This window comes from Chiloscyllium plagiosum, unplaced genomic scaffold (assembly GCF_037043375.1).
Source record: "Chiloscyllium plagiosum isolate Xiang-an unplaced genomic scaffold, Cpla_swu_hap1 HiC_scaffold_31, whole genome shotgun sequence".
NCBI classification, from domain to species: Eukaryota; Metazoa; Chordata; class Chondrichthyes; order Orectolobiformes; family Hemiscylliidae; genus Chiloscyllium; species Chiloscyllium plagiosum.
This window is the reverse complement of record NW_028270169.1, coordinates 36,828,164-36,850,213: the sequence shown is the minus strand read 5'-3', so window position 1 is coordinate 36,850,213 and position 22,050 is coordinate 36,828,164. Positions and strand designations below refer to the sequence as shown.

At 39.1% G+C, this 22,050-nt stretch overlaps 1 protein-coding gene across 7 annotated transcripts in view; it reads left to right on the top strand.

The window, feature by feature from the left end:
* LOC148141881 (syntaxin-1A) overlaps positions 1-22,050 on the top strand; it is a 259,187-nt gene that overhangs the window by 215,383 nt on the left and 21,754 nt on the right. For 2 of the 7 annotated variants that reach the window (XM_087977429.1, XM_043718627.2), the window contains exon 10: positions 16,959-19,958. The exons of 1 other annotated variant lie outside the window; for it this stretch is intronic. In XM_087977429.1, coding sequence (XP_087833555.1) covers positions 16,959-17,039 — 81 coding nt within the window. In that variant the 3' untranslated portion in view covers positions 17,040-19,958. Of the gene's footprint in view, positions 1-10,181; positions 16,904-16,958; positions 19,959-22,050 lie in introns of those variants that run through there. 4 more of the 7 variants (XM_043718628.2, XM_043718630.2, XR_015752360.1 and 1 more) reach the window with 3 other exon arrangements.

Below are 22,050 nucleotides of genomic sequence, written 5' to 3'. Positions count from 1 at the left end.
CACAGGAGTATTAGAGTCAGATGTGATAAATTTTGAAATATGCATAGCACTCTACAACTCAGTGGTGTAACCTTGGAACAAATCTTAATTTCTACCAATTTCTCCCACTCCCTGGTACCATTATCCTAGGGTCATACCACTGTGAAGCAATGTCTATATGTTATCACAGTATAGTAACAGGGAACAATTATATTATTTTGCTGGAAACAAATCTTTCTGAGCTGTGATGTCTTAAGGTTCAAGCACACCGATGTATTGAATATTGGTGAAAGTCTGACATGCTTCACCAGCTATTCAGAACACAATCCTGTAATGTATTCCCAGGCTTGCAATGGTACATCTGTAGAGACTCGTCATATGTTTGCGTTCCCTGATGCATGTTAAAGAGTATCCATTAAGAATGGTATCACATGGAAGCTAAAGCCTATGTCCGTGGAATCATGACAGAGAAACATTTGCTTTGCTGACACCTAACTGTGCTCTGTGGTCCTTCCATTTCTTTTAACTGTGCTTGGATCCACTGTGAAGCATTTCTCCCAACAGCGCTTGAATTGCTGATCCTTTCATGCACACTTTCTACCGCATCAAACCAGCTGGTGGTTTCCATCCCAATGCAACATCCATTACTCATGGTGAGCACTGTTGTGGCATCCTAGCAGAAAGTGCCAGCTCTATTTGCAATGCTGGTTAGTAGTATGTTAGAGGCAAGGCTTCTGCATGTAGTAACTTGAAGAACATTGAGTGAAATTACAGATAGGGAAAGTGGCTGAGGAACCTGGCCAGGTGATGTAAGTTTCAGCTGGGGAGCATTTTGGGAACAGTGATCATAATTCGGTAAGTTTTATGGATAAGGATAAGACTGGTCCTCAGGTGAGAGTGCTAAACTCGGGGAAGACTAATTACAACAGTATTAGACAGGAATGGGAGCAATTAGATTAGAGACAGCAGTTCGAGGGTAAATCCACATCTGACATGTGGGAGCCCTTTTAAAGACCAGTTAATCAGAGTTCAGGACCAGCACATTCCTATGATGATGAAAAATAAAGATGGCAAGACTTAGGAACCCTGAATGACAAAGATATTAAAAGTTTAGTCATAAAGAAAAAGGAAACATATGTAAAGTTTGAGAAACTGAAATCCTTGAGGAATATAAAGGAAGCAGGAAAGAACGTAAACAAGGAATCAGATAGACTAAAAGTGCCATGAAATGTCCTTTGCAAGTGGGATTAAGGAGAATCCCAATGCATTTTATGCACATATTAGGAACAAGAGAGTAACCAAAGAAAGGGCAGGTCCAATCAAGGACAAAGAACGGAATTTATGTGTGGAGCCAGAGAAAGTGGTGAGGTGCTTAATGAGTACTACAAATCAATATTCACCGAGATGGACATGGATGATACTAAGATTCGGGTGGGGTATATTAATATTCTAGGGAAGGTTGGTATTAAGAAGGAGGAGGTGCCGTGTGATTTGAAAACCAAGGAGGTAGATGATTCCCCAGCGCCTGATGGGATCAATCCCAAGATACTAAGGAAGGTAAGGGAGAAGATTACTGGTGTTTTTACAGAAATCTTTGTATCCTCTTTAGCCACAGGTGACGTCTCAGTGTACTGGAGAATAGCCAATGTTGTTTCTTTGCTTAAGGAGGGCAACAGGGATAATTCAGAAAATTTTAGATGACTGAGTCTTACGTCTGTGGTTTGGAAATTATTGGAGAAGATTCTTGGACATTATTTACTCCCATTTGAAAAAGAATGAATTTATTAAGGGTAGTCAGCATGGCTTTGTGTGGGGGCGGTCTTGACTCTCAAATTTGATTGAGCTTCTTGAGGAAGTGAGAAAGATTATTGATGAGGATAGGACAGTGGATGCTGACTAAATGTATTTCACTAAAGCATTTGACGGTGTCCCTCATGATAGGCAAGTCCAAAAGGTTAAGTCACATGGAATCCATGGTGGGTTGGTCAATTGGATACAGCATTAGCTTAATCAGTGAAGACAAAGTTTGGTTGTGGAAGGTTGTTTTGCTGACTGGAGATCTGTTACCGGTCGTATTCTGCAAGGATCAATGCTTGGTCCTCTGTTGTTTGCAATATATATAAATGAATTGGGTAAAAATATAGGTGGTCTGATTAATAAGTTTGCAGATGACACAGAAATTGGTGGAGTTATGGGCAGTGAGGGAAGTTGTCACAGGATAAAGGAGGATATGGATCAGTTGGAAAGTTGAGTGGAGAAATAGCAGATGGTGTTTGATCTGGACAAATGTGAGGCAATCTATTTTGGGAGGTCAAATGCAAGTGGAAAGTATACAGTAAATGGCAGGACCCTTTAGAGCATTGATATACAGAAGGATCTTGGGGTGCAAGTCCATAGCTGCACGAAAGTGGCAACTCAAACAGGTGGATAAGGTGGTAAAGAAGGTATATAGCATGCGTGCCTTCATCAGTCAGGTCATTGAGTATAAACATTGGTAAGGCATATTGCAATCAAACTTTAGTTAGGTCACATATCAAATATTGTGTGCAGCTCTGGTCACCAAACTATAGGAAGGATGTAGAAGCTTTAGAGATGATGAAAAAGAGGTTACCAGGATGTTGCCTGGATTGGAGTGTATTAGCCCCAAAGAGAGTTTGGACCAACTTGAATTGTTTTCAAACTTGGATGCTGAAGGAAGACTTCATAGAAGTGTATAAAATTATCAGAGGCATGGACAGAATGGATAGTCAGTGTCTTTCTCCCCAGGGTGGACATATCAAATACCTTAAGCTTAAAATGAGAAGGGAAACATTTTAAAGGAGTAATGCAAGGCAAGTATTTTAGAGAAAGGGTGGTAGGTGCCTGGAATGCACTGCCATTGGAGTCATAGAGCAGGAAACAGTCGGTCCAACCAGTCTATGCCGACTATGTTCCCAAACTAAACTAGCTCCACCTGCCTGCACTTTGCCCATATCCCTCCAAATATTTCCTATTCATGAAGTTATCCAAATGTCTTTTAAATGCTGTTACTATACCTGCATCCACCACTTTCTCTGGCAGTTCGTTCAACGCATGAATCACTCTCTATGTAAAAAAAAGTTGCCCCTCATATACATTTTAAATCTTTTTCCTCACACCTTAAAAATATATCCTCTAGTCTTGAACTCCCCCATCCTAGGGAAAAGGCCCTTGTCATTCAGGTTATCCATGCCCCTCATGATTTTATACACCTCAATAAGGTCTCTGCTCAACCTCCTACAATCCAGTGAAAAGGTCACAGTCTTTCCAGTTTATTTATATATCTCAAACCTTCCATTCCCAACAACTTCCTGTCAATATCCATTTCTGAATCCTTTCCAGTTTAATAATATCCTTCTTATAACAAGCTGGTGGCAGAAGCAGATACATAGCAACATTTAAGAGACATTTAGAAAGACACATGAACAGGCAGGGAATAGAGAGGTACAGACATGTAAAGGCAGTTGAGGTTAGTTTAGAATGGCATCATGGTTAGTACATACATGGTGAGCTGAAGGGTCTGTTCCCATGTTGCACTGTTTTATGTTCTAATTGGTAATTGAAAAGATATTAAGCATTCCATCTTGCCTGAGGTGGTGCTAATGTTCATTCCACTGCCCAACCCACTATTTCACTCAATAAATTTTACCAAGAACATGCTTCGTTAATGCAGTCTATCCTGATCTAACGTATTCAGTATTTCAATATAATGTAACCATCTCAGCCTGTTTTTGATAGGACCAATGTGTCTGACCTCATCTTTAACATTACAAGTTGTCTCATTCTTACGTGTCTTAATGTATTGAAAGACTCAGATCTCTCCTGACTTAATCTAATCTAGTCATCATATAATGGATCTGAATGCAGTAGATCCTTGTCAAATCAAAACCATTGCAATGTTTTAAATAAGGCTAGCCTCATATCACTTATCCTGTTATATTATATCCCAATACAATCATTCCTAATAAAATCGCTCCAGTACAATCTGACCAATTAGTGTATTTCAATATAATGTGTCCCAGCTGTTGTCATGCCCAGTATAAGCATCAGGGCTGTCTGATCACATAATAAATGCCCTGATATAAAGAAAGGCCCTTTCTGTACTCTAATCACCTGCTTTCACTTTGCACTCAAATAAGCAGTTTTCTGAGCTAATGTGATGTCTACTCCCCGATCAGAGCCAATCTGAAAGAGCTTGCCAGTATAGTATTAATCATACCAGACATTGTGTAATTTACTGCCATAAACCAAACATAATTGTGGCCTTGGTCGAGACCATAAGCCTTGGTCAAGACTGATTTGTGTTTTTCCAAGATCTTGCAGCCAACAGATGTATAAAACTTTTGTTGCAATCGACCTGAAATCAAACTATACCTTTTCACTCTCCTATGATGCTACTAGATTGAGTTAAAAAATATCTAGGTGCAAACAGGCCAAAAATTAAAGTTTCTTCAGGATAGGATAGGTTATTGCATAATGTACCAGAACCCTATTTATCCCTCTTGTATTTATCCCAATGTATTATTGTGATTTATTCCATTCTGATACACTTTACAATGTAGTCTAATCTATTCCAGTGCAAAGCATCCCAGGATATATGTACTTTCTGAATCAAAATAACTCTAACAACAAGGATGGGAAGCAGACTTACAGTTCCCATGAATTGTAACCATCAAAACTGAGTTGGTTTATTTTGAGTAAGGTGTTGAAACCTTAAAATATCAGAATTCTGACTCCAACCAGCCTGCTTTCAGTGTTATAGAAGTGGGATGGGATGGAGATAGACAACCAACTGAAAGTCAGGAAATTAGGTAGGAATTTAAATATTATAATAGAGTTGCTTGCGTAGCATTTGACCACCATTATGAATTCATCCCTGGTCAGAGGAGTTTTCCAAGCCTTCCTAAAGTCAGCACCTAAATGGAGATGATGATTTCTGGATTGGGGAGGTTCACTCAATCCTGACCTTGAATCCCCCAACGACCGAATTTAGTCCACTCCCTAACTCTTGCAAACTGCCAAATGATCTCTGCATTCTCCCTCAATCCTCGATATACCCATTAGTCTCTGATCTTGCCCTACTCCAGACTCTGATCTTGTACCTGGCCTTCATTCACCTTTCATTTCAGACCCCAATCCTTCCTCTGACTGCCAACCTCAACATCGCTCTAGCCTTTTAATCTTTCACCTGACTTCAGCCTGGTCTCCTGGTCATTTATCTTGCCTACTGCAGCCTTTCCAGTCCTGCTGTCCCTCATCTTTATTCCCTGGTTATGGTCTGATGCCCACTAGGTAGCAAAGATCTGGCTGAGCATGATCAGTAAATAAAAATAAAGCTTATTAGATCCTGCCATTAAATTTATCAGGACCTGCAGGGAGCTTGTTATTTCCTGACCTCCAGACGACTTATTTCTGAGTTCTGCTTGTTGTTTAAGACTTCTAAATGGAGAGATATTGCAGGAACACAAAGGAGAGCTATCTCGTTACTTGAGAATCTACAATATTCAAATACAAGGCACATGACCTGACCTGACCGACATGAGTGTTAAAGACAGATGCTGTTGTACTCCACAAATGCTAGAACTTTAATTGTGTTTGTATACAATTAAGTAGTATACAAACGGTACATTAAGTATTTCCATTAAAATTTCTGCTAAATTTAGTTTGGAGAAGTGTAAAGCCTATCACTAATGCAAGCAGAATGCAAATTTTAAATTTCAAAACCACCTTGACATGTTTGACAGTGATAATCTGCTCTAGTTTTGTTAATAAAGCTTTAAAATAGATTCATCACCAAACATAAGCAATTTTATTAAGTGTTTCAGTTTTCCAACCGTGTATAACCAGATTTAACCATCACAGAAAGTAACAATGAAACACTATACAGAATCATTTAATAGTTTTGTTGGTGTGTGCTAGTCGGTTTTTAATTAAACTGTATACTTTGTGATGTTACATGAATAATTTGAAGAACCTTCCTTAATCAACACAATCTTCAGAACCTTACATTTCCAAACTGGGAACCAGGGTCATTTTGACTGATGCAGGCAAATCAAAAATCAGATCTTAGAAGAAAAATTCATAAATAACAAATGTAGACAGTTTGGAATATAATCCACGTGAGTTAAAGTTCTTTTGTGCAGATCAGCTGATTCTGCCTGGATTGCACTGATCTTTCTGACATGAATGAACAAAAATTTGATCCCCTAAATTTTACTAGCTACTAAAGCATAAGAGCATGGTAGGACTTAGTGAATATGGTTAGTGTCACAGACACAGTCTTATTCATGAAGTTGTAATCCAAAATTTTAAAACTAGAAGCTCTTCGACTGACATGTGTTGTATGCAATTCCTTTAAACAAAGTTTTAATGAAAATTGTTAAATTTGTTAAATATTTAGATAATTTTTGTACTGAGTTACTGTTACAAATGTCAACTTGTACTGTTTCAAATCATTCATGATTATGAAGCTTTTTACATGGGAAATCACAAATGGGGAGTACCAAGGAAGTATGTGAAATGTAAACCAACAGAAGACAATATTCAGTAGGTATCCAAAGATAATTAAGGGTAAGAATAAATTAGAACTAAAATTATAAATGGGAGATTGTGGCAAAATACCATTACAAACAAAAGCAAGTTAAATAATCGGAGAAATGAAGAACAGTAAATGTATGTGAAAAACATCAAAAGTGACAATGAAAGATTTACAACTATGTATTCATTAAACAGTGGCTACAAATATATCAGTACACCTTAAATAATGGTGAAATGACAGTTCTGCAATGAAACAAATCCATCTTTACTCAGGTTCACTGGGGTCTGATAATCACATTTCCAGGGACAGTGATAAAGGAGCTAAACAATATGTCAATACTGATAGCTGTGGTCATTAAAAAGATAGAAAACACTTAGACAATGTTACTGCACCTGACACTTTGAACATAATGGTTTCAAATAGTAGTAAGGCGTGAAGTCTCAACCATCTTTAATGAGTTGTTCCAGAGGATTAGAAAGTGGTATACGTAACTTTGTTATTTCTTAAAGGAAACTATAAACCCACAATTTTATATCCATTATAGAAAAGACCTTGAAAAAGCATCTTGAAGATTCAACTGGTTAACATTTGGAAAACTGTTAACATGTAATTGGAGAATGCTAAAGGAGGTCATCTAAGGAGAGGCAATGGACTTATGACATTACCACTAGAGTATTAATCAGGAGACCCAGGTAGTGTTCTGATGACCTGGATTCGAATCTCACAATGGCAGATGGTTGAACCTCGATTCAGTTCTTTAAAAAAGTCTGGAATTAAAAGTCTAATGATGACCACGAAACCATTGTCAATTGTCAGAAAAAAAAACTTATCAGGTTGTCTAATGTCCTTTAGGGAAGGTTATGATTTCAGACTCACCTGCCCTCTGGGCAATTATAGGTGGGCGATGAATACTGACCCAGCCAGTGACACCCACATCCTGTGAATGAGTTTTAAAAAGAATTTCACTTCCTTGCTGGAGTTTGTCACAGACCACACCAGTACCTTCCTAGTGGATGGGACAACATAATCAAATCATAAAGTTGGATTTTCACAAAGCTTTTTGTGAGGTTTGATACAAACAATTAATGAGTAAGGTAAGGAGTAATGGAACAGGGGTTAAATGTGATTCCAATTAGAGGGTGCAGAAGACAACTCAGCCTTACCTTAGCAGAGAACCCATGTACAGATTTAAAGAGGTTACACTATTGCTGTAAATGGATTTGATCTCACCGGGAAGCCTGGGTACAGTTCTAAGAATTTATTAGCCCCTAAAAGCCACAAATCAACCCCAAAATATTCAGTAATAGCACAAGAATCAAGTGGATTGTGGTCACTCAAATTGAAATGTGCAATACTCATGTATAACTTCTTAATAGCCTATATTTCCCAGTATTCCCCCTGCCATCCACCCTCACATTTTTGCTCTGCATTAATTTAATGGTAGATGTGACAGAGAGAGAAATAAAGCAGAGATTGATAGTGCCAATTCCCAGCTACTTTATTTCTGCTAGAGGCATGTTAACAAGAAAGTCATGATATGATGCCATCCTATTTTTTTATTTTCATGAGCTTTAATCACAGCTCGTTTTTTGGTACGCTGAAGGGGAATTTGATTTGTAGGGACAAGCTTACCTGGTTGTTGCTGCAGATAAAACAGATTTTACTTTAGCACTTGCTTCCTATTTTTTCCATTTTCTGATTAGTTAGCATTTTCCTGCACATCCCTCTTTATTTTTAAGACAATGAACAGTGGGTTTTTCCCTCAGGAATTCTACTCCACCTTTGCTTCTTGCAACAGGAAGAGGAACGGTTTCAGGGCTCTTTGGGAATATGGTCTCCAGCTGCCAACACCCACCCATCGGAGCATTCAGGCAGAGTCACTCCTACCTGTATTTGAGTGATAAGAAATGCCGAAGGAAGGTTAATTTTTTTTTGTCAGCTGTTAGAACTGCCATGGTTCAAACCGATCTGCAGCCCACTTTCACCTACACCACCAATGACTGTTATGGATACCGTCACTGACACCATCCTTGACATCTATGATAATGTTATTTCATATTTGTTACTGTGCATGTCTGTAACAGCCAGACATTGTGCACAGATGTGTATCAGGCAATGCTTTATTGTTCTTTAGAACTAGTCATTTCGTCATCCTGCCGTTGACAACTGGTGGCAACATGATAGTGCACTGGAATTCTATTGATTTTTCAAAATCCAGTGATTGTTTCAACTCTAGATTGATCATTGCTTCTTCTATATGCTGATCAAGTCTTGGTAACTGTGTGTCAGAATGGCCCTTGTCTAACAACAGCCATGATCCCCAGCAACGCACTCTCAACTCTGATCCCCAGCATCTCACTTTCTCCTAACAACAGCCATGTCCTGATATGGACGATGTGTAAACAGCCTGGCTCTACCTAGTTGTATGCCACAACAGATGTAACTGAAGGGAGGGCACTCATGTTGCATTCTCTGCTTATTCCACTGGTACCAGGTATTGATCCATAGGAAAGCAGAGGGATTGGTTATGGAAAACAGTGAAGCACTGGATAATATTTGGTTGCAACTGGTTGGCAAATCTATCCAAACTGTAATGGATAGTTTGCTACAACCTGGAGTTCAAGACTTGTATATTAGTCTGAAACTCAATGGAAAAAGCAATGGTTGCATTAAGAATGCTGAAGAATGACTTCTACAAGAGATGTTTCTGAAGCTGCTGTTTGCACCTTGGTGGACTAAAGTGCTCCAAAGTGCTATGCACCATCAAATATGGTCCTTTTCATAAGGCCCCCATCATTTGTGATATGGCAGATGAACTAACAAGAGGTCACAATGGCATAGTGCTAATCTCACTACACTACTATCCAGAGACCAAGGCTAATGTTGTGGGCACATAAGTTCACATTCCACCCAGCATTTGGTGGAGGTTAAATTCAGTTAATAAATTTGGAAAATAAAACTGGTCTCACTGTTGGTGACTGTGACCATGCTTATAGTTCAGGGAAGAAACCATTGTCCTTAATTGGTCTTGCTTATACGTGGATCCCAACCCACAACAATGTGCTCAACTCTGAATTACCCTCTGAACTGGTCATGGTTCAGTGAGCTGCTCAGTTCAAGGGCTGTTAGGGATGGGCAGTGAACGCTGATTCCCAGCGATGGCCACATTGCATGAAAGACCATTTAAGGGACTCCGCTGACTGCCATTGTGATTAATGCAACTGCACATGGGCCTCTCACTGTGTCAGTTTATACAGTAGCTGAAACTGTGCAGGAAGCATTGCAGGGGGTGGACTGGACATCCTGAAGGACAGGCCTGTTGAGAGACATCCCCCTATCCTCCCTGGTGACCCATGCCCACCCACTCTGACCCCTGCCTGGTGAAATGCCCCCTCCCCGCATTCCTTACCTGGAATTCTTCACCAGGGGAGATCCTTGACATGCCAACAACATTCCACACATAGAGTGGGAGATATTGAGGGCTATACTACACATTGGGTATGTATGATTCCACAACATTTGAGAGACAGCAAGTGTTCGGCTCGGACTCTGTCACGTTCTGAATGTTTTGTTTTCTGCTGCAGTTTTCTTGTGCTGTATTCTTGCATGCTGAGCTTCACCTGGTTGTTTTCTTCCCTTCCCACAGAAAAAGATCTTAATAGGAATTTGCATTGCAATAGTACTGTTGGTTATCATCATTGTTCTGGCTGTGTATCTCAGTTAATGCTCCAAATCACCAGAATCATCCTGATTGAAACTAAAGCTGGGCTTTTGTTCCACCACCACCATGCAGCACTCTTGTGAAACGGAGAGACGGCAAGCCATCATTACTGGGCATTTCATTTTGTTTTGTCAAACATCTACCATTTACCACGAGGTGATGTCCGTAGCCACCAAGACCATTTACTCAGGTTTCAGTTCCACCCTTCAGTCTGGACTTTTTGTTTTGGCATCACTGTAAGCTGAAGAACAACATCAGGACTCGTGCTGCAGTTTCTCCTCTATTGTTTATTGGTTATTCTTCAATCTCAGTTGAGAAACATTATCAGAATGAACTTCGCCTTAACAGGCCATGGTTTCACCAACTTATTAATCGACTCTGAATCCAGCTGACCTTCTGCTGTAATCAGGTTTTTATAATTTATAATTGATCTCTACCTATCCTTCTTCCTCTTTCTCTCCTCTTTTCCCTCATCCTCTTTCCCTTTTCCCTCTTCCCTTTTTTTGTGTCTTTCCCTCTCAATTCCCTCGTAGATTTATTCCCCGAGTGTATAAAATCCACACAATTGCAGATAGAGATACGTTTCCCAACACTAAGATAAAAATGCATACCAGTACAGATCGACATGATTAAGCTGTGAAGAAACTCCATTGATGTGAATAATACAAACGGAGCTTCCATTCATACCGTTACCCTCCCTTCAGGCAAAACAAAGCAGGGTAAAATAATGCTATGGGGAAGAATAGGGAAATGCAATTAGAGGACTTCCACACTGTAAGTAATCTAATCTAATCTAAACAGCGACCTCTACTTGAAGACTTACAAACACATTGGGACAGTTGATCTCCCCTGTTTTAATATTTTACTTTCCTAGAAAGACAAAAGAGCAAGCCTGTAACTGGAGGCATATAGGTCTACAGCTTGGAAACAGGCCCTTTCGCCCAACTTGCTCATACTGCCCAGCTTTCACAGTTAAAGTAGTCCCATTTGCAGGAGTTTGGTCCTGATCCCTCCGTACCTATCCCATCCATAAACCTGTCTAAATCTTTCTTAAATGACGAAAATGTGCTCGCTTCCACCTCTACCTCTGGCAGCCTGTTCCAAACACTCATCACTCTCTTTGTGAATAAAATTGCCCCTTTGGACCCTTTTGTATCTTTCCCCTCTCCCTTTAAACCTATGCATTCTAGTTTTAGATTCCCCTATCGTGGGCAAAAGCTGTTGGCTATCTACCTTAGCTGTGCCTCTCATGATTTTATAGATCTCTGTCAGGTAACACCTCAGTCTCTTAGGCTCCAGGGAAAAAGTCCCAGCCTATACAAACTTATAACACAAACCTTCTATTCCATGTAGTATCCTAGTAAATCTTTTCTGCACTCTTTCTTGTTTAATAACATCCTTTCTATAGTAGGATGTTCAGAACTGCATGCAGTACTCCAAATGTGGCCTTACCAACATCTTGTAAGCTGCAACAGTATGTCCCAAATCCTATTTTCAGTGCTCTGACCAATGAAAACAAGTATGTTGAAAGCCTTCCTCACCAACACGTCCACTTTCAAGCAGATATGAATGTTTGCCTCTACATTGTTTTATTCTATAAGACTCTCCAGGGCCCTAGAATTGACTGTTAGTAAGTCCTGCCCTGGTTTGACCCACCAAAATGTAACACCTTGCATAAAATTAAACTCCATTTGCCATTCCTCAACCCATTGGCCCAGTTGATCAAGATCTCTTTGATTTTTAAAGTTATGAGCCCATATTACAAATAACCAGAACATATTCCTTACTTATCAAATCAAAACTCCATTAGACCACTTCCTAATTTTCAGTGCTGTAACTAAAACGTTGCTCACTTTTTATGGTCTCTCCTCATAACCAAAATCTCTTGATCATAGAATGGTCACTTTTGCCTTTGAAATCTTTGTAAAGTTTGGCACGCAACTGTGGAAAGCATTTTGTGGTTAGTACAAATGGATGGCACTCACCAATGACCTTAAAGAAAGTTACCTAAAATGATTCAGTGGGGTTTCTCATCTCAATTTCTCCTAATCCAATGCAGCTTTCAATTTGGCCTCATCAACAGAGAATCTGTTGTTTCCTCAATTCATGAAATCACCAAAGAGGCTGAAAAGCCATCAGATTGAAAAATTCTGACTAACAACAAGATGAGGGAATTAAAATTCACAAATTATAATTCACCTTTCATTGAGAGAAAAGTAAAGATTAGAACTTTCACATGCAATTAAAGTAAGAACTTAAATATCAACAATGTTAATAAAAGGAAAAATAGATTATTTTAAAAATCTGTGGATTTTTAAATCATGGAATAAAGGAAATGGCACTTATGAAATTAGCTTTTCACTGCCAAAGAGATTGTTCAGGAGTAATTATGACTTTATGTGCCATTAAAATCTCAGTTACACTTCATTGAACATTGTCAATTTCAATGAATTTGCAACTGGAATAGTTCATTGGAAGTTGAAGTTTACACCATAACAATTATTTTGTGTTGAGTGCATTTGTGATTGCAACAGCAAACCCTATGCAGTTTTCAATGTTTAACTGTGTGCCTGAACACACCAAAAGTTTCACACAGTGGTCTGCTGGTAACTTTGTTATCATTCAACCTCAAACACTTCCACTGCTCCATTTCTATGATTGGAACTCTGGGGCTTGGTTAAAGGGTGTAATATTCAAAATTACCAAGGCAACTAAGTGATTTCAGTTGAATGTCGACAGGATAATAGATTGGGCAGATAGATGTCAGCTAAAGCAAATGTGGCAAAATGTTAAGTGATTCATTTTTTGGAGGAATAATAGGGGACAAATGGTCTTTTTAAATAGAGTAGAGGAATGAATATAATTCACATGCACAAATGTTTAAAATTTGAAGGAACCATTGACAGGATTGTAAAAGAGAAATTTTCTTAGTACAAGAATAAAAAGACAATGCTAAATTGATGCAATTCATTAGTCAGACTACATATGGAACGATAGTGAAGTGTAGCAGTTATGGGTTCTTTCGCCAATTTTACTTTACCTAACTACATTGCGGCACACTCTCATTAGCTGTAGGCACCCTCTAATGCCCTGTCTGATTACACATTTTGCATGGGTACTTTACAAGAAAATAGCAGCAGAAGGCCATTGAGCTTCTGAGGCCTACCCCACTATCGGATAAGATCATAGCCGATCTGCACCAGGCTTCAACTCATTTTTCACGCCAACTGCTCATAGCCCTCAACTCTTTGATATTTCAGAAATGCATCTACCTCCTCTTTTAATACTTGCAGTGATCTAGCATCCACTACTCTCTGGGGTCGACAATTTCAAATATTCACTACCCTCAGAGAAGAAATTGCTTCACATCCCATTCTTAAATGCGCCCATTATTCTGTAATTATGCCTCCTAGTTCAAAATTCCTTAACTACGGGAAACATCTTCTTAACATGTACCCTGTCAACCCCTCTCAGGATCTTTCAATTGTATATTTCAATAAGATTACCCTTATTCTTAAATAATGAATGAAGGCCTGACTTATTTACTAAAACATACTGACTCTGTTTAGTTGTGATCAGCATTTCTAACTGCCCTACTGTTTGTTCCTTAATAATGGACTCGAACAGCTTTTCCAACAACAAATATGAACATCTTGGTAGATTTTTCACCCCTCCAATTCCAGCACTAGGAGGACAATTATAGTGCCCCCTATTGTTACACTGACCTCTGTAGCCTGACACTATCCCAAATAATGCGTTTGCTGTCCCATAATCAAATAAACAAAGAGTTAAGTATAGCTATAATGGATAAGACCTGTAAATTCAATTCATTCTGTGCCATAATGGCAGTGTGGGGGCGGGAGGGGAGGTTGGAATAATTGGACTGTTTTGCAATTGGATATATACGGTATTATTGCAGAATTTGTATAATTCTGAATTACTTTAATGAGGCTGCTACAATGGGGTATTGTACTTTAAGGAGAGTTAACTCATTTTAGCAACAAAAATAATACCATTGCTCCTAAAATCATTGCTGCAAAAACAAGGAACCCTTTATGTTTTGGAACTCCTTTCCCAGCTCCACAAATAACAGAGATCTCACTGACTACATTGGAATAGAAATTCATCCCAGTTGCTCTAAATGGACAATATGGCACCAGTCTGTGCAATATAGTATGACCTCTCCCCATGTAGCTTTCTTTTACCCAACAGTACCACCCACTTTCTGATCCCAATTCCAGATGAAAAAAGGAATGTGCAGCATTTCTTCACCATGATAAGCCCAGTGAGTATGCGGGAGTGGGGAGAGGTCAGTAGTCAGGTCAGAAGGTAGACAAGGTGGGTTACTCGATATATAGGATAGTTGGGTAGATGCTGTGACGTCAGGCAGATAGGGTGTTGTTAGGTCTTTATTGGGTCTTTCAGGTGATCAAGAGGGAATTAGCTGATCTGGGGTAGTCCGTCTTCAGGGAGAGTTATTGGTCAGACCGAGTACTGGTTGGATTGGGTTGGAGGGGGATGTTTATTTGGGTCTGGTCAGGTGGAGTGTTGGGGGTTTAGGTAGGGATGGTGCTACTTGGTGATGGTCAGTGTGGGGCACTTAGGTGAGGTTGATGGAGGGGTAATCAGGAGGTATGGTGTGTTCAGGAGGTAGCTGCATGGTTGGGTTGTTATGGGTAGTAACTGAGTAGGGTTGAGGAAATAGGTGAATGGTGGGAGGGTAGTCAGATATGGGTTAAGTGGGAAGAATATTTTGGTGTTCTGGAAGGGTTGTTAGTTGGTCCAGGTGCAAGTCAGATTAGGTTGAAGGGTAGTTAGGTCAGGTCAGGATGTTGTCAAGTGGACTAGAGGTAGTGAAGATGTGATTTGAGGGATGAATTGTAGCTAACTTGAGTTACTCTGGCTAACTATTGAATTAGATGAGGTATTAAACTGAATTAGATGAAGTATTAAACTGACTAACATTTCATGGGTAAAAATCCAGGGAACTTCCTTGTATCTAACCTTGTATCTCCACCCTGAACTCAGAGTTGGAGCAATTTGTGGGGGTCCCAAGCAGCAGATGTCAATTCATTGGAAGTTTAAACTTGCCAGTACTTCCCACATATGTCCGTGTGTCAGGAATTCCACAGGGTTCTAATGCACATCTCCCATTTTACGTTGCATCTCCAATTATCTGGAGAGTGGACAACATGATGTCATTGAGTTCCATTGCTGTGGAATGTGTAGAATAGATTGCCAATTCAATACAAGCTATTGTGCATCAATGCACAACATGAATTTCTAGCCCAGTGTACCATTTGATTCTAAATTCACAGCTCTATTCGTTATGTGTGGATAATGTGATCATTCTGCAGATGAATTATCCCTTCTTTTATCTTATTCTGTTCTTTTTGCATCTCCATTACAGCACTCACTTTACCTTCACCCATTTATGAAGAACTGGCTCCATGTTTTTCCTTCATTGTATATTTTATGGCTGCTTTGCTATTGCTTGATAAAATGTAATATTTCAAAAACATTTTTCATGCAACTCATTTACAGCATGTGTAGGTGGTGGACAGTCACTTACTCTGTGGGAAGCAGTTGAATATTTCCTGTAGGCCAGTACTCAATTCCACAGCAAAATTCTCTAGACTTCACAGGATAAGGGGAGCTCAGGCTTGAAAGGTGGGCTGCAGTTTCATGGGAAGAGTGGGCAATCTGAGCATTCTCTTTCATGATGCCGTGTAGTGCCTGATGATGAGGATCACACAATCACAGAATGAGAGCAACACACAGTCACACACAACACTTAACACGTATATACCACATGCACAACACCTATCTCTTGAATAGTATTATGGCAAGATACTAATGATGCAAAAATTGAGCTCAGCTAGGCTATGAACGCCAGCATCTGTATTTTCAAACTAACTTCAAGTTTTCCAAATCTATAAAATATTCAGGCCTAGTCAGTACATCAATCAGCAACTGTTTAATAAAAGTCAAAGCTTTACAAAAATGATGCATTGAGTTCTAAACTGAAAAGGGACAAATTGTATCAAGTCTCTGCCTTCCGCTTTAATTCATGTGAAACATTTGTAAACAGTCATGTCAGATATTCATTAATGTGAGACTTTCTAGTGCAGGCTGGAGAAGGGGGGAAGGGTCATTGAAATCAGTCAGTTTCTACTGGAAGCAGTTGAGTAATGTGCAAAAAGCTCTATATGGAAAAACAATGACTGCAGATGCTGGAAACCAAATTCTGGATCAGTGGTGCTGGAAGAGCACAGCAGTTCAGGCAGCATCCAAGGAGTGCTGCCTGAACTGCTGTGCTCTTCCAGCACCACTAATGCCAGAATCTACAATGGCATTTGGCATTATGGTGGTTTGACATTTATGGTGGGTTGGTAACATGATACTTTTAATGAGAGAGCTGTGTATTAGGGATGATTTGTAACAGAGGGGTATTTATGATGTAAGATGCATTTGTAGCATTCAGGGGTTGTTATTGTTGGAGGTGTCTGTAATGTGTTTGAAAGAGTTGGTACATTTCATAAAAGGTAGTTTATTAATGTAAAGGGAAGATTTTTAATCACTTTTGGAATTGCTCATCTTCCATTCTGTAAAATTCCTGTTAATTAAATGTAAAATAAAAGCTCCAGAACTAACCATTTCTCCTCTTCTTCCTGTCATGCTGCTTGGATGTGGGGCCTGCAGAAGAAGATTATGATCATTATATGCTGTGTGGTGCTGGGGGTCGTCATCGCCTCCACAGTTGGGGGAATATTTGGATTTTGAAAAACACAAAATAGGAGAGAATCTACCAATGTGATGTGGGCAGTTCAGCCACTTTGTGAGAATGAAGTGACTTTCACTCAGTAACACTGAGAAAGGTTTCTCTGCATGACTATCTAGCATTAATTCCTTTACTGGTCCTGCTCTTTCTGGCTGTTAAGGTATGGTAACATTTATTTTCTCTTTAATTTCTTTTTCAATGATGCGCTGTTTGCCATAAACACATGAAAATTTGGCCCTGGAAAAAAAAACTCTTCACATTTAAAGGGATTGATCTTAACCCATTGATTGCCAAAGCCAAAGAAAGCCCAGTTAACACCAACAAACACAGCGGCTGGAGTCAATATTTTATAAGATACTGATCACAAAAACGCAATATCTTTTTTAGAAACTCAAATTAGTGTGCACAAGTTTTCAAATCTTGTCAAGGTTGGAAGAATGCAGTGATCCGACATCTCATCAGCACAATGGTAACCCACTGGACCAGGCTGAAGACCATGATGTCAACAATCTGTGTTATGTGGAAATTCTTATCTTCATAACATTTCCATAGCTGGAGGAGAGATCTGGTCTGAAAATGTTCTGCTTTAAGTGTAAGACTTGATGTTTGTAACTGTGGGCGAGGACCTGCCAGACTGTCTTTGAAGCCTCTCTTCTGATCTCAGCCTTACTCCTTAGCTAATTACAGTATTTTTTCATTCACTGTCATTTCTTCATGTGAAGAAGAATCGCTGATGAAGCCTTTCTCAAGTGGTGCTATCGCTGCCTGTGACGTTAGAGAAAAGGCTGACAAGATCTGAAGAGTATCTTTAAAGGATTCAGCTTTTTAATCAAAAAAAGTGAAATGAGAATGGAACAATTCAAATAAGTTGTCATCAATATTTTTTATGTATTCTGCTCTGGTAAAAACAAAATCAGAAACTGGGCTGATGAGCCAATAATAGTTCTACCAGTCAAAAGATAAATTATTTCAGCTTACTCAAAGTGGAAGCATAACTTTTGGAAAAGATAGACTTCACGTCCATCTCTAATTTATATAAGGTACCCTCAACAAGGAGCAGTTTCCATCTCTTAATTACCATGTGTCCTAAACAGATCAAGCTCTCATTTTAACATCCCATAAAGGGCTTCATATTAGGAGATATTGCACCCTGTCTTTAGTTTTACATTCAGGATTCTAATTTATTTTAAATCTATGTAAAATCAAGCTTTTATTGGCTGTTTTACAAATATTTCCCACATGTGCAATTTTACAAACAATACACTGGTCCTTACCAGATGCCAGCATTGCCAGTATGCAGTCCGAGGCAACTAGGTATCCAAGGGCTTTAAAGAGCAGTTAGTCAAGACTTGCCACTCTGCACTTGAGTATGGCAGCTCCTTCGGGTTGTTGAGGTGATGTCAGTCTGCATGTGGTGCAGCAAGTTCTGTTGCCAAATTTCTTCCAGTCTTAGTAAAAAGTACATTTTATTTATGCAATTTATGTATGGAAAAAAATGTAACCAGATTTTTAAAATTCCAGCTTTTTGTTGTCTATTCCAGCAGTGGTGATGCAAGAAGGCTTCCTACGCAGGGCGCTGATATGGTGCCATTAGCCAATTTACTAAAAGCCCCTGACCAGTTATTTGTACTTTACAGATTTTATGTTTTAAAGTTCCATTTATAGCTATCCAGTTCAAACCTTAGTATTTTGCTCATTTGAGCTATTTCAAAACCTGCAGTTTTTTTTGTTGTGACCATTATTATAAAATTGTTGAACTTCTCCCTCTCTGTTTTATTGTTACATTGTCGTATTTCATGCCTTATTACATTTACTTATAAGCACTTTCCCTGAGAGTTCATTATCAACTGATAAAGAATGTTGAGGGACAGATCTATATTAATGGTGCTGTTGTTTTCACCTTACATTATGTAGTTTGAAAGCAGTAAAGAGGTACACATAGTGGCTATCAGAGCAGGAAACCTGACAGATTTTCCATTCTTAGTCCAGTGATGCTGAACGCCTCTTTCACTAGCTGTCTGAGATCTGTTAACTTGGCATAAACCAGCATTTTTACCTGGTGTCCTTACAAGTGAGAATATCACGTTTGTTCACTATCTTAACCAACTGACCCATTGGGCAGCTTCAAGTAAATAGAAAGAATCAGTAAAAACTTTAAGGAACTAGGATATAATCTGAAACTGGAACATGCTAATGAGACTGGAGAGTGTGAAGATGACAAAGATTAAACAAAGATTCTCCAGTTACCTTCTGGGGATAGATTGAAAGGTCACATACTAAAACCATTATATTTAAGTTGCCTTGTGTTCAATTTCTGCAGCTATAAATATCAGGAATGGTCTGACTGACGCAGGTACTGTATACTACTTCAAACAAAATCAGTGTTATCTGCATAAGTTCAGTTTGCATTATTCACATAGAGATTAATGTGAGACTTTACACATAATGACTGAGAACCCTCAATTGCACAATCTTCATCCAAACTCTTTCTTGTTCCCTTTGGTCAGTCTAAGCCAGAGATATAATTACACCTGCTACCAATGTGTAGGCTTTGCAGAGAGACTATATTGGATGTAATATTTAGTAAGTGTATTATTCAAAGCAAGTATTTTGAGTATCTCCCGATCTTTCAGAAGTCCAAACTCCTCTAGCAAACATATTGAGTGCTTCAGTGTGCAAAACAATGATAGTGCCATGAGCATATTGGAATATGCAGCCAAATTAGTGGAATGACATATAATTGAGAAGTAGATGCAAGCCATTAACTAAAGGTAGCAAGTTCATGCCACATTAGTTGAGGGATGGATAGGTAATGCGTGGGTAGATTCTGAACAGAGCACTGGTCTCTTCATCCGAAGAGAAAAAAACAAGAATTGCTAGAGAAACTCAGCAGATCTGACAGCTTCTGTGGAGAGAAAGCAGAGTTAACATTTTGAGTCCAGAGACCCTTCTTTGGAAAATTCTCCATTCTAAAGAAGGGTCACCAGAATCGAAATATTAACTCTACTTTATTCCACAGATGCTGACACACTTGCTGAGTTTATCCAGCAATTATAGTTTTTGTTTCAGATTTCCAGCATCCTTAGTTTTTTGATTAAACATGTGTTGTGGTATTGAAGGGTCAGAAATAGTTGAACTGTGGCTTGGCGTGTGATTCTGAATGATCAGAGTAAACAGAAAGAACAGGCACTGCAATAAAATCTGAGTTTCGGAGTAGAATGGGGATTGAAATAATGGAAAATATTATTAATTAGGATGTGTAAGGTGTGTAAAAAGGTCAGAATATTAATTGACTTTCAATTACCCCAAAATAACCTCAAAATCAACCAAGAAAGAAAGAACCATTTGGTTCTAGAAGTGGTACAGAATTCTCTTTTTCTCTCTCGATGATTAATATGTCTTATCCTATATTAAAAATTTTAGTATGTATCCAGGAATGATATCAAACAATGCAGTGGCATTATCAAAAAGAAAATTAATGGACTAAAGGAAGTAATAAAAGACAATAATAAACCACAAAGTACAAGCAGGTCCCCAAAACGAATGTTGTCAATTGCAGGATAACAAATTACAAGGTCCATTCAAGGGTACATTAGGAAGAGCTAGTGCAATTGGTTAGAACATGTCAGAGACATTAAATTAATTATTCATGTTGCAAAGGAAGACAAATTCCAGAGAAGGGTAATAGTTAATATATGACAAACATAGGAATCAATAAATAATGGTGCTTGGTCTCCAAATGTCCAGTCTCCGGTGATCTGACCAAAGATGTATGTCTGACCCTGCAGCGATCTTGATGCATTGAGCTATGTGGGAACTGCCCAAGACTTGAACTTTTGCATGGACAACTCTACTCTCTAGGACCGTCTGAGAATATGAATAACTCTGAATCAGAATCAGAGACTTTAGATAATTTTACGTACTTATCTGAATAGTTACCCAGAGAAACTTAGACAGAAAATATTTAGTCTAACTCCAAGACAATTCCAGAACTGACAGCCTAATCACTCATGCTAACATCCTGAACATACCGCTTTCCCACTCCATTCACCGTCCCTGAACCCATGAATACTTCCAACCACTCGACTACACTTCAAAGACACCATGAATACCCCAATCTCCTCCTACCCCCACTCAACTCAACCAGCCCACTAATCCTCAACTCAATCCAACTATCCTGCCTATCTCTGACTTAATCTGATTTCCCCATCTATACCCCAACCCAACCTGACTACCTGTGACCATTCACCCTAGATCACCCAATAACTCCACTGGGCAAACCCAAGTACTCTATCTAGTGTCCCTGACATCCCTGTCTGTATCTACCCCACCACTTGACCCAATCTGCCCCCAATCACTTACCTACCTTCCAATTAGCAATTTGCCCCCATCTCAACTAATACACATCTATACCTGACCACACCCCCCGACCCAGACAACCCAATGACACACCTACCCATCTTATCTTCCTCATCCACATACCCTCACTAACCAGTGCATGACCAACTGACTGATAAATGGCTGACTGCTACATTTATATTTACTGATATAGATTTTGGTTTCTTTTCATGCTATTTATCTCCTGGTCTTTTACTTTCCCTTTCATCCCTAATCCTTAAATCCTCCCACTCTCTTTTCCTTTTTTTCCTCTCCCTCTTCATAATCTGATGAGAGTCCTGCTCACATCATGGAATACCAAGTGAAAGAACCCTCCACCCACCTACTCACTCAGTCTTATTTTCCTCCGACTCAACTTTGATAGAGTTCTCCAAGGAATGTTGTTCCTGAATTGCTGAAATAATCAAGCTCAAAAATCCCAAAAGAAACGATGAGTAGGTTCAGGTGTGGTAATTATTTTTGAATGGAGGTAGCCATCTGACAATGATTTCCATCTCCCAGAGGATCCAGATGCACATGATGTAGAATAAATGTAAGAAATAAACACAGTCTCAAAACTTCTGGCCTAGATAGAAAGCATTAGTGAGAGCTCAGGGAATTAAATTTAGACAATTA